Source organism: Notothenia rossii, assembly GCF_949606895.1.
Source record: "Notothenia rossii genome assembly, chromosome: 10".
Taxonomy (NCBI): Eukaryota; Metazoa; Chordata; class Actinopteri; order Perciformes; family Nototheniidae; genus Notothenia; species Notothenia rossii.
The window spans coordinates 18,536,329-18,554,895 of record NC_136908.1 but is presented as its reverse complement, the minus strand read 5'-3'; the positions used below and the strand labels follow the sequence as shown (position 1 = coordinate 18,554,895).

Here is an 18,567-nt window from a genome sequence, read left to right as displayed (position 1 = left end):
TTTGCGGAAGTGTCCTTCATCCCTCCACCAGCGAGGAGTAAACAGTGCTCTAGGATGTCTCAAGGCGCTAAGTTTTAGCTTTAAATATTAGGTTTGATAAACTACTAGCGCTCATACAGAGACACACAGGGATAAGTAATATACTAAGACATCTATGAAAACAGCATACCGAGCATTTAGTGTTTTGTAACATTTTAAAAACAGCTAAGAGTGTACTGAAAGGGATGTTTGTGCTACGTTAAGATAGCATGCTAAGCTAAGTGCTAGCCCCGGCTAACGTCAGTTTGCCTTTTGGAATGGTAGTGAGCAGCGCGAGCTCCTCCGGACATGGCAGCAGGCACACGAGCCTCTTCTGGCGGCTCTTTCGAGTCCACGATGGGGAAAAGGTTTCAGAGCGTGTCCAACACCATGGACTCAATACAGGGACTGTCAACGTGGTGCATCGACAACAAGAAGTACCACAGCCTGATTGTGCGGCACTGGATGAAGTGTTTGAAGAAATGTGAGTACCTTTACTATGTTATGACGTCCCAGTGATGTTATTGTGTTGTTGTTCATATCATTGTTGACAACGTTGATATGGAAACGTTCATCAGCGGTGGAAGAAGTACTTGGATCTTATACTTGAGTTAAAGTAGATATAGCAGAGTGTAGGAGTACTCTGTCAAAGTCCTGCAATCAAAATGTTCAAAAGTATAAGCATCAGAATATACTTAAATAATCAATGGTAAAAGTACTCATTCTGCAGATTGACCGATTTCAGAATAATATGACATGTTTTTTTATTATTATGATTGATACATTCAAGTGTTATCAAAGGTGCAGCTAATTGTAATTAGCTTGTATGCTGCAGAGTAGCTTGTGAATTTACTCCAGGTGTAACTTAAGTCTTATTTAAAGGTCCCATGTCATGGCCATTTCCACTGATCATAATTCCATTGTTGAGGTCTACTAGAATATATTTATATTGTGCAATTTTCCAAACTCACATTGGTTTCTCGTACAGCATCTCTGTAAACTACGTGTATTCACTGAATTTCACTCTCTGCCTTTAACGGCTCGCTGTAGCTCCAATAGCTCCAGCCCCCACCCTCCCTGTGAGCACAGTGTGCTCTGATTGGTCGGGAAGTTGTGAATCGCGTTGAGCTCCGTGGAGGTGTGGTTTCTTTGTTTAGCGATACACAGCGAAACACAGCCAAACTCATCCTGAGCACACACAAAGTCACAGCCGAAGTAAAAACAATAAGTGTGGCTTGAGATTGAGTAAGAAAAAGGTTGATAAACGCTGTGAGAATGGGTCTGCAGAGAGAATTTCGCCGCGATCCCAACTGTCTGTTATCAGCCTGCAGCCTGGGAGGAGAAATCAGCAGAGCTGCCTGCACTGAGTGTGTGTGTGAGGAAGTCCGTGGATTGGTCAATTTGGACCAATCAGCAGGGGCTTAACGTAACGGCTCCACGGATTGGTCCATTTGGTTCCGGGTACTGCATGACCGTATCACGTCATAGCTCTGGGCGCGGCTACTGGCCATTCCTACGTCACAGTACCCAGGAAGTAAACAATGGACAATGACGTATCTCCAACGAGGCGTTTTGGGGAGGTATTTTCTGTGTTATGGCCCGTCCACACTGCAGCGTTAAAAAACCTTCCAACGCTTCTGCCCATTCACTTTGAATGGGGTGATGTCACGTTGCCTCACTTTTCGCCGAACTGCATTGTGGGAAGCAAAGCGAAGATTTCCAGGATTTTCAGGATTCAAAAGTTGAGCAATGTTCAACTTTTGAAGCTGAGGTGGAAGCGTCAGCCAATCAAATCCCGTTTATGCAAATCTGACAGTACAAGCGCTAGCCAATCAAACTGCGTGCAAGCTGGGAGAGCCAGACCGCAGTTCATTTTCTATATTCCTAAAAATGGAGGAGAAATGAGTTATTGCGGTAGCAAATCACCCGGTTCTTTATGACCAGTCCCTATTAACTTACCGGGATACAAACCGGAGGAACCAGGGAGGTGGCAGAGACAGTGGGTGAAACTGGTAGGTTTTCACCTGTTTGGGGATTTTATATCAAGCTTACTTCGTTTTAACATTGCTATTGCTTTGTATGTCGGGGGTGGGAGATTCATGTTATTGGTTGTTGGTCGCGTTGCTCGCAAAAAATTCCCAAGCTTCAGATACGCCCACCTCCAAGATTTTTTTAACGCGGCTGTGTGGACGTACCGTTAGAGTTTTGCTCGCTTCAGGGTGTACTTTGAGGGTTTTGACTCTGCACACCGTTTACATGCATAAAAACCTTCATAACACACAAGGGGACAGGTAAAAACCGGAAAAGCATGACATTGGACCTTTTTAAGTGTTGATTTTACATCAGTGATACATTTGCCAGTTGGATACAATAAGACAAATACATGTGCAGAATGACCTGTGTGCTCAAAACATTTGCACACGTTTCACAAATTATTATTTCAGTTTTTTTACTGTGCTCCTTTATATATTTTTCATAATCATTGTCATGATTTAAACTATTTTTATTTGGTTTAATGATCAACTTTTTTGAAAAAGTATTGAAAAGGTAGGGAACTGAGTCATGATTTCATGGCTTACTCAATTTTATTAATCTTAACAAAACATTTGCTGAACATGAACGTGCAATCCTCTTCTTTTTGCTCTCTTTTAATTTATGATACATTAGTTGGACTGGGCACAACTAAAATAACTTGAAAACCCTCTTTTGATGTTTGATTTACGTTACAGTTGCACAGGGACTGATAGATTTAGCAAATGCATGGCGAACCTGTTAAATACACTCAGTTTCACTAATCCACTCAAATGCAAAGACTGAAGTATAAAAATTGACTTTCTGTTACTTCAGCGGGGGCGATATATGATAGACACATGGCACTGCACTAAAGGTTTTTTGCAAAATTAGAAACACTCAAATGTTTTTATTCATTAATGATGCATAAGAATAATGGTAAATTTGGGAAGTAAAGAAAAAAAATAGCTTAAAATATTTCTGCTTTAGGCACGCACATTTCATTGTCACTGATAGAGCAGCCAACAATTGCCAGTTTACATTGACAAATGTCTTACCAAATCCTAGTTTTTTTACAGAATAAGTAATGAAAATTGTACAAAAAATGTACTTTAAATACTTTTTCAGGAGCCAGAAAAGATGTATGCTATATGAAAATAGTGCATTGAAAACCCTGACGTTTTCTGGATGATTGAGTCTCAAATTGGATTCAAAAGGCTGGGTGTATTCATTGTTAAAGAGTTCTCTTAAAGATTTTCAGAAGATAAGTGAAAAAGTCAAAACTGAGACGTTAACAAGTCTTAAAAAAACCAAGTTACAGTTTTGAATTATTTAAATCACGTCAAGTATGTTGCCTTTGTCTCTGGGAAATTGTTATAGCCTTTGTTGTTATGTTTTTACAGTAAACAATTGTAAAACAAATAGAGATGATCCGATCGCGTGATCGGGGATCGGAGCCGATCACGTGATTTTCAAAAGATCGGAATCGGGAGAAAAAAATCGGGGATCGGGATTTAAAAAAATATATATATTTTTTTTAAATACTTTATTTTATTTTTTTAATTCAATGTTACAAAACAAAAAGGACCATGTTCAAGTCTTAAAGTCATCCTGAGGCCTTAGTTTTGGTTTCAAATTACACAACATCATGTATGTGTTGCTTCTTTGGGGCTTGTTTTCATAGACCAGGGGCCGTATTCACAAAGGATCTTAGGGCTAAAAGTAGCTCCTAACTGGCGAATTTAGGAGAAACTCCTAAACATAATGGGCGTGTCAGTCTTAAATTTAGGACTCCTAATTGTATTCACTAAGAGCAATTCACAGAGTATTTTAGGGCTAAAAGTAGCACCTAAGTTTAGGAGAGCTTAAAAGTCCTCGAGAGGACTCCTAACTCAGTAAGACCTATTCACAAAGAATCTGAAAATGGCTGCGAGACGAAATGTTTTGGAGACAATGGAAGACTGTGAATTGATCAAGAGATAAAGGCTAAATCGTGAGGGTATCAAACTTGTTGTGGAATTAGTGCGGGATGCAATAACATCCCGACTAACAGGAATAACCCGATTAGTCCGGAAATAAAATGTTTGGCAACACTACGATATTTAGCAACAGGGAAAATGCAACTTTGCAATGCCGACGATTTAGGAATATCGCAAACATCAGTCAGCCGTGCCATAAACCAAACCATCAGCGCGCTCTCTAGACCACATATCATCCAACAGTTTATCCGGTTTCCTTTGGACAATCAACAACTACACAGGATCAAAGCCAACTTCATGGCAATTGCAGGTATGCCCGGTGCGGTCGGTGCTATTGACGGGACGCACATAAAAATAATTGCGCCCTCAAAAGATGAGGACGTGTTCGTCAATAGAAAGAAAGTACATTCTATCAACACGCAGATTGTTTTCATTCATCATGATAGGGGGGCTTTAACGGCGGTATGGGCTGTTATTGAAAGTGTTTAAGTGCTGGAAATATGCTCATTGGATAATAGTTTGCGGGGTGCTTTTAATTGCCTCCTTGATTTAATGCAATTTATGTATTTTTATTGTTTGCTCTCTCTCTTTAACGTGCATATACAACGTCATTATCGTGGTCTGCACAAACTTGTCATCATGCGTGTATTCTGCTAACTGCACTGTCCATAACTATTTGATAGGAATACATTTCTAGCCTAGGCTATTTCCTTGTTTTTCGGTGATTTAGTGGGCTCGTTTGTGGGATGTTGCGGATGAGTTTCACCGAGACCGCCTGCTCTGAACAACCAATCACCGTACTGACCGCTTCTAAACTCTTGCACGAGAATCGACGTAATCCATAGCAATGGCGCGTCACTCTTAGTTCACTCTTAGTGATTTATCCTTAGTATGAGTAGGTCTCAGCGGCTTTGTGAATAACTTTTAAGAAAAAACTCCTACGTAAAATGTTTTAGCGCGAGTTAGGAGCACTCCTAGCGGTAAGATAAAATGCTTTGTGAATACGGCCCCTGGTTGCTTATTTCTCTCAAATCTGGCAACAGAGTGGGCAGGGCGCAGTGTCTAATTGTAGCAGTAAGCTAACGAGTACTGATAAGCTTTATTTTGATCTAATGCTGCACAACTGAACTGATCCAATGCTGCTGTGAAAAAAAGAAGCTATATCCATGTTGGATAGAATATCCAATTTAAATAAAAAAATAACCTTAAGGGACAACTTGAATGCTTTTTTTCTTTTTTTTCTCTTAATGCATTGCATAAAGATCGGATCGGGAAAAATCGGTATCGTCAAATTGTCAAAATCAAATGATCGGAATCGGATCGGGAGCAAAAAAAGGTGATCGGGACATCCCTAAAAACAAACATAAATAATGAACATACCGTATATGTAAGGTGCACCAATATACAAAATATAACCGCACAAATTCTTTTAAATAGTTTGGTAATCTGTGCTTCCTCTTGACTTCCTCTGTGCTGTTGGATAGAAGATTTGTTTAATAATAATAATAATAATAATAATAATAATAATACATTTAATTTGTTAGCGCTTTTACAGGTGCTCAAACACGCTTTACAGATAATAGTGAAGAGAGAAGAAAGGAACAACAAATAAATATATAGTTAAAGTTAAAGTTAAAGTCAAATAATACAAAAACAATCACACATTAAAAGCCAGATTGAAGAGGTGAGTTTTTTGAAGGTGGTGAGGTCAGTGCAGTCTCTGATGGGTTGTGGGAGTGAGTTCCAGAGGGAGGGGGCAGCGACGGAGAAGGCCCTGTCCCCCCTGGTCCGGTGATTGGTGCGGGTGGGGATGGATAGGAGGTTGGCTTCTGATGAGCGGAGGCAGCGGGAAGGGGTGTGGTGGTGCAGCAGGTCTGTGAGGTAGGGGGGGCCTGGTTGTTGAGGGCTTTGTAAGTAATGAGGAGGACTGTTTGTTTGAAAAAAAATGTATCCAGTAGTATTTTTGTATTTACTAATGTATTTTGCCTCTTGCAGAAGTAGTCAAAATACACTGTCAGACAACTGTATACCTGTACCGCTTCCTATTTTTAAACAATGGGGATTTCTCTGGTTTCTATCATAAAAACAGGTGCTGTTTTAAAAAAATAAATGGAGCACTTTCATTTACTGTGATTTATAAAGGGCATTTCGTTTTGCACGTTGACTGCATTTTGTTTTGTTTCACTGTTCCAATGTTCCAAACCATTCTATAATTTTCATACCCACAGTGGCTTCAGATAATCTATTTCTGTTTTGACTACTTCTATGCCCGAGTTGGCTGTTTGGCTGTAGATTTACTCCTACAAACTCGTCTATAGAGATTTGGCCTTCTGTTATTTTTGTCTGTCCTTCTCTCAGCTTGCTGTTTTTTGGCGTGTTTTGAAATGTGTGTCAGAAAGTTCAAATGTTGTTTAACGGAGAACAGTCTAACATAAATCTTTGCTTTCGGTTTACTGAATACATCACACATTTAAACTACAACATGTTGGTGTAGCATGTGTAACTGTCATTTTTACTTGCAATACTTATTGATGGTGTTTTTAATAAAATAAGTGACACTGTGGGTAGATGAGTAACTTTATATATTTGATGGTTTACAACAGCTTTTATACATTATATTTTGTAGTTAAAAAGCTGTAACTGCTGAGTTTTTGCTTTGAGGAGGACATTGTATTTTTCTCTGTATCCTCTCAAGATGCATTTAAGCAAGTCAATGGAAACTTTGTTGGTGGCAAATAACCTTTTAGCGTAAACGCATGGGCTGTGATTTCAAAGATATGACCCCCCCCCCCCCTGGTCACAGTTAATGTTTAGAAGGGCCCTGATCAAAATGTATTTATTTCAAACGAGATAGTTTTTGCATAGATCTTGTCACTTTTCAAATGTATCTGTTGCACAAATTGCATGGTATTAAAGTGGAGTTATTCAGCATTTATATGGCTTGTCATTATTCATTTGAATACCTTTTCTAAGTAATCTAAGTTGACACAGAATACTCTGTCCTTTTAATTAAATGGTTTATGCGATCGACAATTGTGTGTGATTCTTAATTTTCAGGCAATGAAAGAAAAGGTGTTCTGGGAAAATGTTTAGTGAGTCAGTAAAGTTTAAATAAAACAAACAGAACTTGGGTGTTATGATTGCACTGGTTTAAAATGATAAATCACATTGAATCCTATGTGCAAACAGACAGAACTAACACAATCCTGAAATCCCCCAAAATCTTCACAAATTTAGAAATTCTCTAAAAGAAGTTGTTTTTTGCTCCTACTAACTAACTAATAACATTACGTGTCTTTCTCCTCTCAACAGCCGACACCTCACAGAGGCTCAACCTTTTTTACGTCGCTAACGATGTCATTCAGAACTGTAAAAGGAAAAATGCCATCGTTTACCGTACGGCGTTCGCTGAGATGCTCCCTGAAGCCTTCTTGCTGGTCAAGTAAGTCGTTTTTAGAGATGGGGTTCATCAATTATTATATCTTTTTATTTTATTCTGTTTGCCAGACAGTCCTGATGTAATGCACAGATTATTAGATGCAATAATAATTGTCTTTTTTATGTTGTTCTTAGCTTCAACTCCTTCTTTTCTACCTCATCGTGTCTTCTACTTTTGTTTCTCACTTTGTTTTTCAGCTTTGTCCTTTTTGTTGTTTCATTCGTTCAAAGAAAAGCCTCACATATAAAACACAAATGCCATTAAAACAACACAACATAAATCTCTGCGCTCCCTTATAGTTATTCTGTCCTTGTTTCTCTAGCACTGAAGGTGACCCAAAGGTGTTAAAAGCTGTGGAGAGGATCATTTCCATCTGGGAGGAGAGGGGGGTGTATGCAGGGACCCTCATCACTGAGCTCAGGAGCAACTTAGTCAAAGAGGATTCCCCTCCCGAGACCCCTGTGGAGCAAAAAAGTAAATGCCCAATTCAGCTTTTTAATTTGTTTTATTTAAAAAGAACCTGACCACAGTACCAATCTTGCATAGTTTGATTTCATTTTAAATTCTAGTTAGACCTTGACTCACATTTGATATGTATCCACATGATTTCCATCCACTTTGGTCACATTATGTTAAAATAATGCTAAATAATGTTTTTCACACCTAACTGTTTTTATTTTTACCATTTTTTTATTATGAATAAAAATGTATCCTTTCCTGTTGCACCTCTGTATACCGGGGGGTACAGCTTTTCATTTTGTAATGAATGCAAGAACATGCATTTTTAACATTTATATTATATTCTGTTATCCAAATACCGAATTTAATGTAATATCTCATTTTTCTTCTTTTTTTTTTTTAAAGCTCCAGTCGAGTCTAAAGCAGATCTACAGTCCAAAATTGTTGCTGAGTTTGTGGTGAGCAAGACATTAAAGTTTTAAACCAACCTAAACTGGAAAATTGTTATTCAACAGTAATGCTTGTATCTGATGGTCTGACATTGTGGCTACCTGCTCTCTCTGCTTTAGCCCCAGGCTCTGTTTGACGATCTGTCCAAGTACAAGAAGTCTCTGGAGGAGTTGGACCTGAGAGAGAAACAGCTGGCAGCGATGAGAGTCGACATCTGCAGTTCTGATGCCCTCAAGAGACTCAAAGGTGCCAGCTCTACTCATCTATTACTCTTGTACCGTCTGTCCTCCTACAACACACAGATGGCCCTTGGTTTGCATTCCCTTAAAAATCACCCTTACATTCTTGCTTTTTACAGATAAGGCAGGAGGAAAGAAATTCTCCAAGGACTTTGAGGAAGGAAGTGCGCAACTGCAAGACTTTGTCAAGTTCTTTGACCAACAAATCAAAGTAGGGCCTCCTCTCATGCAGTCCCTCAGCAACGCAGATATCTTCTACGAGATGCAGTACAAGGAGGTCAAGATTGTTGCTAATGTGAGTGACAGTGAGTTTGGTGTCAGATATCACGAACCTTGCTTCCCACCTACAACTAAGTTTACATGCTTGCAATTTAGAAAAATGTATTTCATTCAAATTATCTTAGCATTATTTGTTAGTCCATTTTAGTTTGACTTTTCATTCATTGAAACTCTATTACTTCTCCTCTCAAGGCCTACCAGACGTTCGCCAACCGGGTTTCCCACCTGAAGCGTAAACTGGATTCCCTGAAGGCCAACCTCCCAGACATGGACGAGTCTCCCATCCCCTCGCCTTCCGCAGACGCTCCCTCTCCAACGGGCTCAGAGTCCCCTTTTCACGACCTGGAGATGGCCCACCCCGATCCAGATCTTGACGGCTGTGCGATGGAGGATGAAGCCGACGCGCCGGCCCCGAGCCCGCTGTCCTCCCCGGGAGGATCCCCAAAACAAATGGAGACCGTCGGGCAGAGTGACAACCGTGAGGTGGAGGACATGGAGCTCTCTGACGAAGAAATGGACAGCGGCGGCATTATAGGTAAGGAGTGGGCTGCTGATGAGGGACTTAATGACTGACTGCTCGGTGAGGGCTTTTTAAATGTAACATCTATGAATGCCTCTGGCAGCGATATGCAGGAAATGTGTTAAAGAAATAGACAAGTGAAGTCACTGAATCATGCAGAGATCCCACAAAACTCCTGTCACAACTTTCATATGTCAGCGGAGACCATCCAAGAATGTCTTCTTCCAGCCAATTTGGCTACGACACTTTTCCCACCCTTAGAGCCATCTAATTACAATTAGACACATTTTTACAGATGTCTCAGACTTCAGAAAATCTGCATTTTTTTACCACTTTTATTTATGTCTAGGTAAATGTCCAGGCTGTATGTGCTATGTTTATACCAAACTAAACTCTGATAGGTTGGATGTTATTTTCACCAGTATATACATGCACTTAAAGTTTATAGATTTTTATATTATTAGAATTGGGAGGGATGAAACCCTCTTTAATGGTCACACATGTACCAGGAGTCTAGTACTAGGAGCAGTGGGCAGCTATTGCACAGCAATTGGAGTGAGGGGGGAAGGGGGGGTGTGCCTTGCTCAAGGGCACCACGGCAGGGCAGGAGGTGAACTGGGACCTCTCCAAGTAGCAGTCCACACTCCATATGTTAGGTCTGGTCGGGGACTTGAACCGGCGACCCCACAGCTCCCCGTCCAAGCCCCTACTGACTGAGCCACTGCCGGACATTATATAAGTCTTTTGCAGAGATGTTATTGTTATACTGGTTCTTGTGTGATATTAACCGTGTGATTGTGCTTTCAATTATCCACTCATACTGAGCTGGAACTGGATATGAACTATTTACTGACATTTTGAACAAAATAATGGAGACATTTATTTAGTAGTACATAGTCAGCTGATTGAGGTTTCTTTTATAGAGACCTACATTATTTCAATATTTTGCATAATATCTACAGACTGTGTAATTAACTATTTTTCCTAAATTATGCGAGATAAGAACTTGGTTTCTATACTGAATCAAATATAACCTGTGTAATACATTTTTATTTTTCACAAATAACTGGACTACGTTCCCATAAATTAACTGAGCTTTAAAAACAAAACAAAGACAAACTTGATTGTGTTGCCTATTTAGAAAATAACATGAGATAATTGTCCTTTTTTATTATATGAAGTGCATATCTGATCAAAACTCTCTCTCTCCCTCTCTGCTGTATCTCTCTCTTCAGTTGAGGAACAGATTGAAAGCCCCATCCAACCAAAGGTGTCCTCTTTAAAAGCGGAGGCAGCAGTGGCACCAGAGCAGCCTGTCACACAGGTCCCGCCCCCTGCACTTACTCCTGCAGTTACTCCTCCTGCACGTAATCCAGCAGTTACTCCTCCAGCAGTTACTCCTCCAGCAGTTACTCCTCCTACAGTTACTCCTCCAGCAGTTACTCCTCCAGCAGTTACTCCTCCTACAGTTACTCCTCCTTTAACAGCTCCTCCTGCAGCAGCTCCTCCTATAACAGCTCCTCCTATAACAGCTCCTCCTGTACCAGCGGCTCCTGTAGTGCCTCGTGCAGCAGTGGAAAGTGTGGACCTGGGTAAAATTGGCTCCATCCTCAACAGTTTGAATGCAGTCATGAAGAACACAGGTGAGTGCTGATGGCGACTGAAACACTATTTGAAAACTGTAAAAGAAAAGTAAAATGGTGATCAAATGTAACACAAAGTAAAGATGCAATGATTGATTGGCCACCTTTCCAAAGCGATTGTCACCAGTCTGATGACATAATACTGGTAATGCTACATACACATAATGTCGTCAGTTTGGGAGTTCTTCAGTGTGAGTGAAGAAGAAATAAAGCTTGCACTTTGTTACTCCTGCAAGTCTATAATAAGTCATTGTGGAACAACATGAACACAGCTGGCCACAAGTTGGCATCAGCTGCCATACATAGTGAAAACTGATGGAAATGGAACACAATTGTAATAAATGCATCTCTAAGACATAGTATGGTGTGGTGTATGTATCAAATATTTTCTTTCTTTATTAAAAATATGTTACCAACATCCTATTGTTATATTTAAGGGCTTTCGTGGTTAAAACACCTTGTATCCCTCTCTGTGTTATAGGACCATTAGTGGAGAGTCCTCCTGCAGGCTCCCCTGCTGCCTCCTCATTGAAGAGTCCACCAGCAGCCCCTGTGGCCCCTCATGAAGCCAGCTCTCTGGTGAACCTCCTCTCTAAGGTGGACATGAGTTCTGCAGACATCCTGGGCGCTCTCTCCAAAGTCCAGGGTAGAGGCAGCCTCGGGGGTGAGAAAAAGGAGTCCTTGTTTTGTCTGAAAATAAAAACATTTTTTATTTGATATCACACATTCAAAGAGGTATGTTTGCTTAAAGGACATTTCTGTATTCTTCTCTCTTCACTCAGGTATCTCTTCTCTTCTGAGCAGCCCAAATGTTTCCTCAGTCTCGTCCAGTACAGGAAAAATCCCTCCGTCATCCACATCCGCGTCAGCAGCACCCTCTCCGAGCCCGTCTCTCCCGCCTGTTGCACCTGTGCCTTCTTCACACAGCGCCACTGAAAGGCTGAGTCTGAGTTCCCAAGCCCCGCCCAAGACTTCAAATGCAGCATCTGCTCTGGTCCAGGCTCTCCATCGGGACATGGATCTGACTACAGAGAAATCACCGGCCTTGTCCTCGGATAGCTTAGAGTCTAAAATCCACAGCTTCCTGCAGGGGAACCCGGCTTTCAATGCGTTTGGCATTAGTCTTCCCACAAAGCCTGTGGCAGCAGCGGACAACCTCAGCCCTGTAACTGGGACAGACAACCAGGGCGGGACCCCAGTGCGGGATGAGGGCGGCAGCACCCCAACTCAAGATGAAATAATGGACGAGCCTGTGGTGGTCCCGTTCACCTCCAAGACAAATCAGTCATCGATTGGAGATACGGTTACCATGGCTCCTGTAGCATACCAGAACAGCAGTCAGCACAACAATCCCCCACAGCAGGCCCGCCTGCAGCCCGGGGGGGGCCCTCAGAACGGGCAGGCATACCAGCCGTACCCTTACGGCCAACACAACGTTTCGGAGCATGGCATGGCCGCCCCCGGTGCTCACTACCAGCAGATGTCTGCACAAACAGGAGGGCCGGGGCCTGGAGTAAGACCCCCAGGTGGTGCCGGTAGCACACAGACAATGAAAGGCTTTCAGGGGGGGAGTGAAAGCGGTTGGTATGGGGACAGTTACCAAGGGGGGAACTCCCAGCAACCCAGAGGCTACAATGTGACGGGGCCTGGAGAGCACAACTCCTCTGGACTTTATCCATACCAAACAGAGACATTTCGGGAACCTCAACAGTTGGCCCCCCAGCAGGACGCCGCCACGGCCCCTGTTTACTTCAGAGGTACCCTCCCTCCTGTCCCAAAGCTCCCTCCCCCTCCTCAAGTTTTAGACGCCCCTCCTTCTGGGAACAGCAGCAGTATGATGATGCCACCAGAGCAGCAGCACCCGGGGCCCGGCGCTGGGATGGGGAAGGCGATCGGGCCCCGAGGTGACAGTGTCATCAGCGGGATGATCGTCCACGACCATCAACACAAATCCATGTTCCATCCTGATGATTCGCCCTATGAACTCGACAGACCGCATCATCCTCACCCTGAAGACTTCCATCCTCACCCTGAAGACTTCCATCCTCACCCTGAAGACTTCCATCCTCACCCTGAAGACTTCCATCCTCACCTAGAAAGACCCCTTCCTTCTCACCCGGAAGATTTCCCCCCTCACCCAGACGACCTGGGTTACCAAGATGACCCCCGCCATCATGATCACTATGATGCCCATTTCTTTCAAGAAGACAATTTCCCCCACCCAGAAGATCCTTATCACAGGCCAGGTAACCCTCCGCAGCACTACCCCAGAGTTCGAGGGCCCCCCGCTCCCCCTCTCTCGGCCTCAGAGGACCCTTACTACCAGGGCCACAACCCCCGTCCTCCGCACTTCGCTCCCAGGAGACCACTTCCACCACATCATCATGAAATTCGTCATCCTGGACCACGGCCTCCACATCGGCCTCCTCACCCAGCACACCACCCACACCCCGGAGGACCCCCACATGCAGCATTTCCTCGGTTCCAGGGCCCCGGTCCAAGGTTAAGAGGCAAACGACCTGGTCCAAGAGGAGGCGGACATCCTGGTCCAATGTTCCCCCCGAAAAGACCCTTTCAACCCCCACGGTACTGAGTGGGCATGAAGCTCTGAGCTCTTAAATCACTGGATGTCATGAAGGCAGGGTCAGAGTTCCACACCTGTGAAAATCTAGGTGGATGAAAGAGCAGAGGTGGTCACCAGGAATGAATTCAGCTGATACCAGACGAGGGGCGAAGAATAAAGCAGGAGAACAAGAGACACCAGGAGGCTCTGAGGGGGCTGCTGAGCGGAAGAGTGAAGACAGAAGATGAAAGAAAATAAGAGGTGGATATATATATATATATATAATTCACTTTTTGTGTGAAGCATTGTATTAAATATGGATTAGAGCGTCATTTGAGTGTGTGCATGGTATGCGTGTGTGCATGCGCTCAAGTGTAGGTTAACTCGTACCGGACGTTGAACTCGATGATAGTTATTTTTGCTAAAAGAGAAACAAAAGAATGTAGTTGGTGCAATGTTTCTGCTGTTATATCATTTTTTCAGTGAGCAGTTTTGACCGCTTCTCTTCAAATCAGCAGTTTCAAGTAGCTTTTGGTAAAAACTCAATTTAAATTAAATCCCTTTGGGTCTGAAATATGTTATAGAATTTATGTTCCTTCTACGATTCTCGTTCGCATATTTTAGGCAAAACATTTTTGCATTGTTTCTACACCGAATGTTATATATTTGTGAAGCGATGCTTTCTCCACCTGTGCGTGAGATACCTGCGGCGATAGTTTTAGGTTTCGGAGAGCGGCACATGTCTACTCAAAGGAGGAGAGAGCTGTGAGTTTCTTTCTGCCTTCAACTCCGACGCAGAAGTGCATTTTTGGAGGGGATGAAGAAAATCGTCTTCAGTTTCGTTTTACTTGTACTGACTAATAAAAATCTGAGTTTGAAAAATGTGTGTTGTTTTTATCCTTTGATCCTTAGACTGTTGCACCACTGCCCCTACCTATTAGTCATCGTCTGTACGCAGCACCGGAGTGCGTCAGTGCTTTTTGAAGAATTACTCATGACTATTTTGATACTCATGGGGAATAAGATTATAGGGAAGGGTTTGATCCACTGTTAGTTTTCTATTAGGTCTTAAAAAGTTTGCTGTTACCATGCAATATTATTCCAGAGAGGTAAAAGTAATCATTCAAGGACTACAAATCTGCCTAACTTGCGTACATTAACTGCATCCAAATGGTAACACGTCGATCATAAGGCATTTCCTTCAAATGCTGCCATTTTGTAAAGAAAAGTTAACATTACCATAGGTTGAAAAAAAGGTCTGCTCTAGTTAAATAATTCAATATTATTTTTAAAAAAAACTTTAAATATTGTCCACACCGAGGTTACTTTAACCTGTGTGAACTTTTCTGTTTGGTTAGTCGGGCCACAGATAACTTGACCGACCATAAAAGACAGTTACTTAGTGTGGTCAGTTACAGGTGAAAGAGAAGTCTCATGTTGCATTCGTAGTATTTTCTCCACAAAGTTTGCTTTTAGTAATACAATCTAACATTTAGATTAGTGGATGATTAGGGAAATTTACCTAAGACTGTTGTTTTCAGTGGACTCTATTAAGCTTAACTTATTCTCCACTGATTACTGGGCTTATACATTGATTCTGTTATTTCTTATATCTGTTATTCTTAAACCATGTTGCGTTTTGATATTTTCAATTGTACTTTTATCTTTGAAAATATGAATCTGCTTTTCTAGTGGGAACTCAACCAAATCTGATAACATGAGGTGTAACTGCCTCTATTGAGCCTTAAAGCTTTCTATTTGGTTTGAAATCCTTCCCCCTATCTGCCGTGGGGGTGTAATGGACACATCTCCAGTCGAGGCTTCATTGTTTCCCTTCTGGAACACGTGTTTGTTTCCCTCAGTGCACAGTAGAGGGCTTTCTGTTTCTGCCTCTTTAAGGTAACCCTTCAGTGGGAGAAGTTTGCAAGCCAAAGTGATAATCAGTAAGATGGATTAGGCAATTACCTAACGGGCATTAAAGTCCTACTTGGTTAATTAATTTGCAAAAATAATCAAATGTTAATTGGATATTTTGGACTTGAACACCTTACTTCGTTGTTGGATAATTAATCACTCACTTAATTGATGCTCTTAGAATAAATCAATTCGTATGACATTTATCAAAATATAATTTTTAGACTATCCAAGCTCTTTTAACTGCTTAGTCACGGTTTAAGAAAAATAAATCACATGTTACATTTTATATTACCGAATTACCTGAATTTCGATGTTTTGAAAAAGAAATGGTTAACTCGTAGACTCAAACGAGACGCGGAAGTTTCACTTTTCAACGTTAATTACTCTGACTACGTAATTCATTATTTTGGGTGAGATTGACCTTTATTAGGACCTGCTCTCCAATCATTATAGCCTTTGTTCAGGGAAATTAGGATCGATTTTTTACAAAGCACTCGTGCAACTGTGCAGCACACGGTGAGACAATTATAAAAAACGAACTAAAAGCTGATTTGAACACATTTTTTGATTTTGTGCGTGATAAAGTAGTGCGGATTTATTTTACAGAAACTATTATTACGAGGCAGGAGTCGGGACGAAGTAATCAGTCATATAAGAAAACGTTACTGATAATAAATAGTGCTGTAAATGTGGGTGAACCGTCGCCAGATGTCAGTAGACCTTTCCAGGATCACTTTCACTTTACGAGCCTGCTTCGTGAGACGAATGGCAGCCATTGTAAAAAAAAATCTAGATGTTTTTATACTTTTTCACTGAGATTGATGATATCGTTTATTGTTCTCCACGTGCTGAAATATGCCATGATAATTCAGATGTGTGTTTAATAATGTATCCTGAGATGGAAATAATGTTTACTTCCTTAGACAAATCTAATTTCCCTTGATTTCTAACCTATTCCTTTTCCTTCCCTCCCTCCTGCTGTCGTCCCCCTCAGGGATCCAGAGCCACACTTTGATGTGTCTGATGTGATGGGAACCTTATCCACATGTTAACTGATGATGAAGAGGAGGAGGGGGTTTGATGTTGTGGTGGCTCTCCTCTTTGAATCCTGCACAGCTCCTGGCTCTTCTGTTCTATCATGAATGCTGTGCAGCATGTGAGAGATGTGAGTGAGCCTCCAGTTTAATACATCAGACACTGGCAGGAAATCAAATCAATACAAAGGTGAGGGGAAATAAAATGTTGAAATTGTCTCTGTTTTTCTTTGTGTTCAGGGGGAATCTCAGGAGAGCAGGGAGGATGAACAGAGAGGCCCATTCGGGTAAGTACATTCAGAGTTATTGGATACTTCTTAAACTATATATTGTGTCGCTCATACAAACAATTACATCTCAATGAGTTCCACAACATCAAGGGATTTATACACCTGCAATATGTAGAAATTGTCATTTAATGCACATTGTTATGAAATAAAGATCTATTTTTCCTTCTTTAAAATAAAACAAGTTTGTGTTGTCTGTTTATTCTCACAATTAGCAGCTGTTTTATGTCCTTTCAGAACCATTTCTCTCAAAATGTTGAAAAAGCAAAAAAACATTTTGCGGGACATTTTTGGAAGGAGATAATTCATTTGTTTGAAGTATTTCCTCTGAAAAGGTTTAGTCCTGTAATGTGCCTTACTCTTTTGTTTCAAAATACAGGTTGAAGAACTACCTTGCTGCACTAACACTTTTTCTATTTAACAAGTAGGCTACAAGTTTTTAGGACACCAAAAAAGTGATGGATGCTGTGTTAGAGATTGAACTGCCCAACACAATAAAGATATGCTGCACCTCAACCAATAAACACAACATGCTACCAACACATTATCTGTATATTACTTATATATTACTCACCAATTCCACAGCACGAAAGGCCACTTAATAAAAATCCCATAATAAACAATCTTTTGCCATGTCTTCTACCTAGTGCAACATATTCACGACCACTGTCCTCGCTTGTCTTTGCAGCTTGTCACCAGATGTCGTTGTTGGTTACACTCTGAAAAAAATGACATCCATTGTGAAAGTGACACTAAAACTCATTCAAATGTTCTCGTGGCGCAGCTTTCCTATATAAACATTAATTCATTTTCGGTTGGCTGCCCGCACGGTAGGCTTATATTGGGGTTGAAGGGCAGAAGACAGGATTTAGTGACTGATGGCAGATGGCGGTGTTAACATTAGAGACAAGCCAAGGAGATACTCCCCTGTTGTAAATAAAGGATTTAACGATTCAATCCTGGGTCAGGGGTTTGCTGTGTTTTTCTAAATAAACACGTTTAATATTGCGGAAGCCACGCAGAACCAAATCGTGACTCCATTGAAGTGTCATCGTGTGCGCAAGTGGGGTGTGTGCAGCCTCCTGCGTGTCATGTGGGCTCATTGTTTACATGCTGTCGAGATTTCACTCAGGGCGTGTGTCTGCGTTTTTGCGATGTAAAACCACGGTCCCAGCTTTTAAGAGCTCACTAATTGATTTAATGTTTGTTTTTTTCAATAGGAGAGGAAATATTGTAGACTCTCAGGATAACCTGTCACGAATGGAGTTAGACCCATTTCAGCACCAGGGCCAGCTCCACGGCGAGAACAAAAGGCGGATTTAAATCTCTTGATGTCAGGGACCGTCTGCTTTTTTGGTGTCTACAATAAAAACGAAAAATATGATAAATCCCTCAGAGAAAAATCCTCATGACTTCTTAACAGCCCTATCTTCAAATGTGATTACCTAAAGTCTAACATTTTCCAACTTAAAGCATATCCTAGCTGTATGACTTCATCCAAAATGCTTTTAAGGCTTTGTTTCAGTTGCGTCTTTGTATTAGCAGGTTTAGTTCTTGTTAAACTCTAGCCGTGCATCCATTCCCTATTACTGAACTTTAGAGACTTAATATAAGATGTCACCCTGGAAAAAAAGTTGGACTTCCAAAGGAACATTTTTTGAATATATATATATATATATATATACTGGGGCAAAAAAGTATTTAGTCAGCAACCAATTGTGCAAGTTCTC

At 41.4% G+C, this 18,567-nt stretch overlaps 2 protein-coding genes across 4 annotated transcripts in view; one reads left to right on the top strand and one right to left on the bottom strand.

The window, feature by feature from the left end:
• The window catches only part of LOC307022322 (heterogeneous nuclear ribonucleoprotein R), a 147,840-nt gene that overhangs the window by 10,119 nt on the left and 119,154 nt on the right, over nt 1–18,567 (bottom strand). The window lies entirely within an intron of this gene.
• On the top strand, nt 8–18,496 carry rprd2a (regulation of nuclear pre-mRNA domain containing 2a). 3 transcript variants are annotated; one of them, XR_013803250.1, is made up of 13 exons: nt 8–502; nt 7,320–7,449; nt 7,769–7,920; nt 8,311–8,363; nt 8,475–8,601; nt 8,714–8,889; nt 9,066–9,408; nt 10,629–11,036; nt 11,518–11,700; nt 11,819–13,860; nt 16,511–16,681; nt 16,791–16,837; nt 17,217–18,494. XR_013803250.1 is itself a non-coding variant. In XM_079654253.1 (10 exons), exons 1-10 carry the CDS (start codon nt 328–330, stop codon nt 13,627–13,629), a joined length of 3,558 nt encoding a protein of 1,185 aa, XP_079510379.1. In that variant the 5' UTR covers nt 8–327; the 3' UTR covers nt 13,630–14,481. The 3 variants fall into 3 exon arrangements, 1 of the variants encoding a protein (XP_079510379.1); XR_013803249.1 differs by having other exon boundaries at nt 16,791–18,496; XM_079654253.1 differs by lacking the exons at nt 16,511–16,681; nt 16,791–16,837; nt 17,217–18,494 and having other exon boundaries at nt 11,819–14,481.

Coding starts and splice junctions, on each gene's coding strand:
- rprd2a (XM_079654253.1), top strand. CDS start 328: ATGGCAGCAGGCACACGAGCCTCTTCTGGCGGCTCTTTCGAGTCCACG. Junction 7,450..7,768: donor GAAGCCTTCTTGCTGGTCAA/GTAAGTCGTTTT, acceptor TTGTTTCTCTAG/CACTGAAGGTGACCCAAAGG. Junction 11,701..11,818: donor GGGTAGAGGCAGCCTCGGGG/GTGAGAAAAAGG, acceptor CTCTTCACTCAG/GTATCTCTTCTCTTCTGAGC.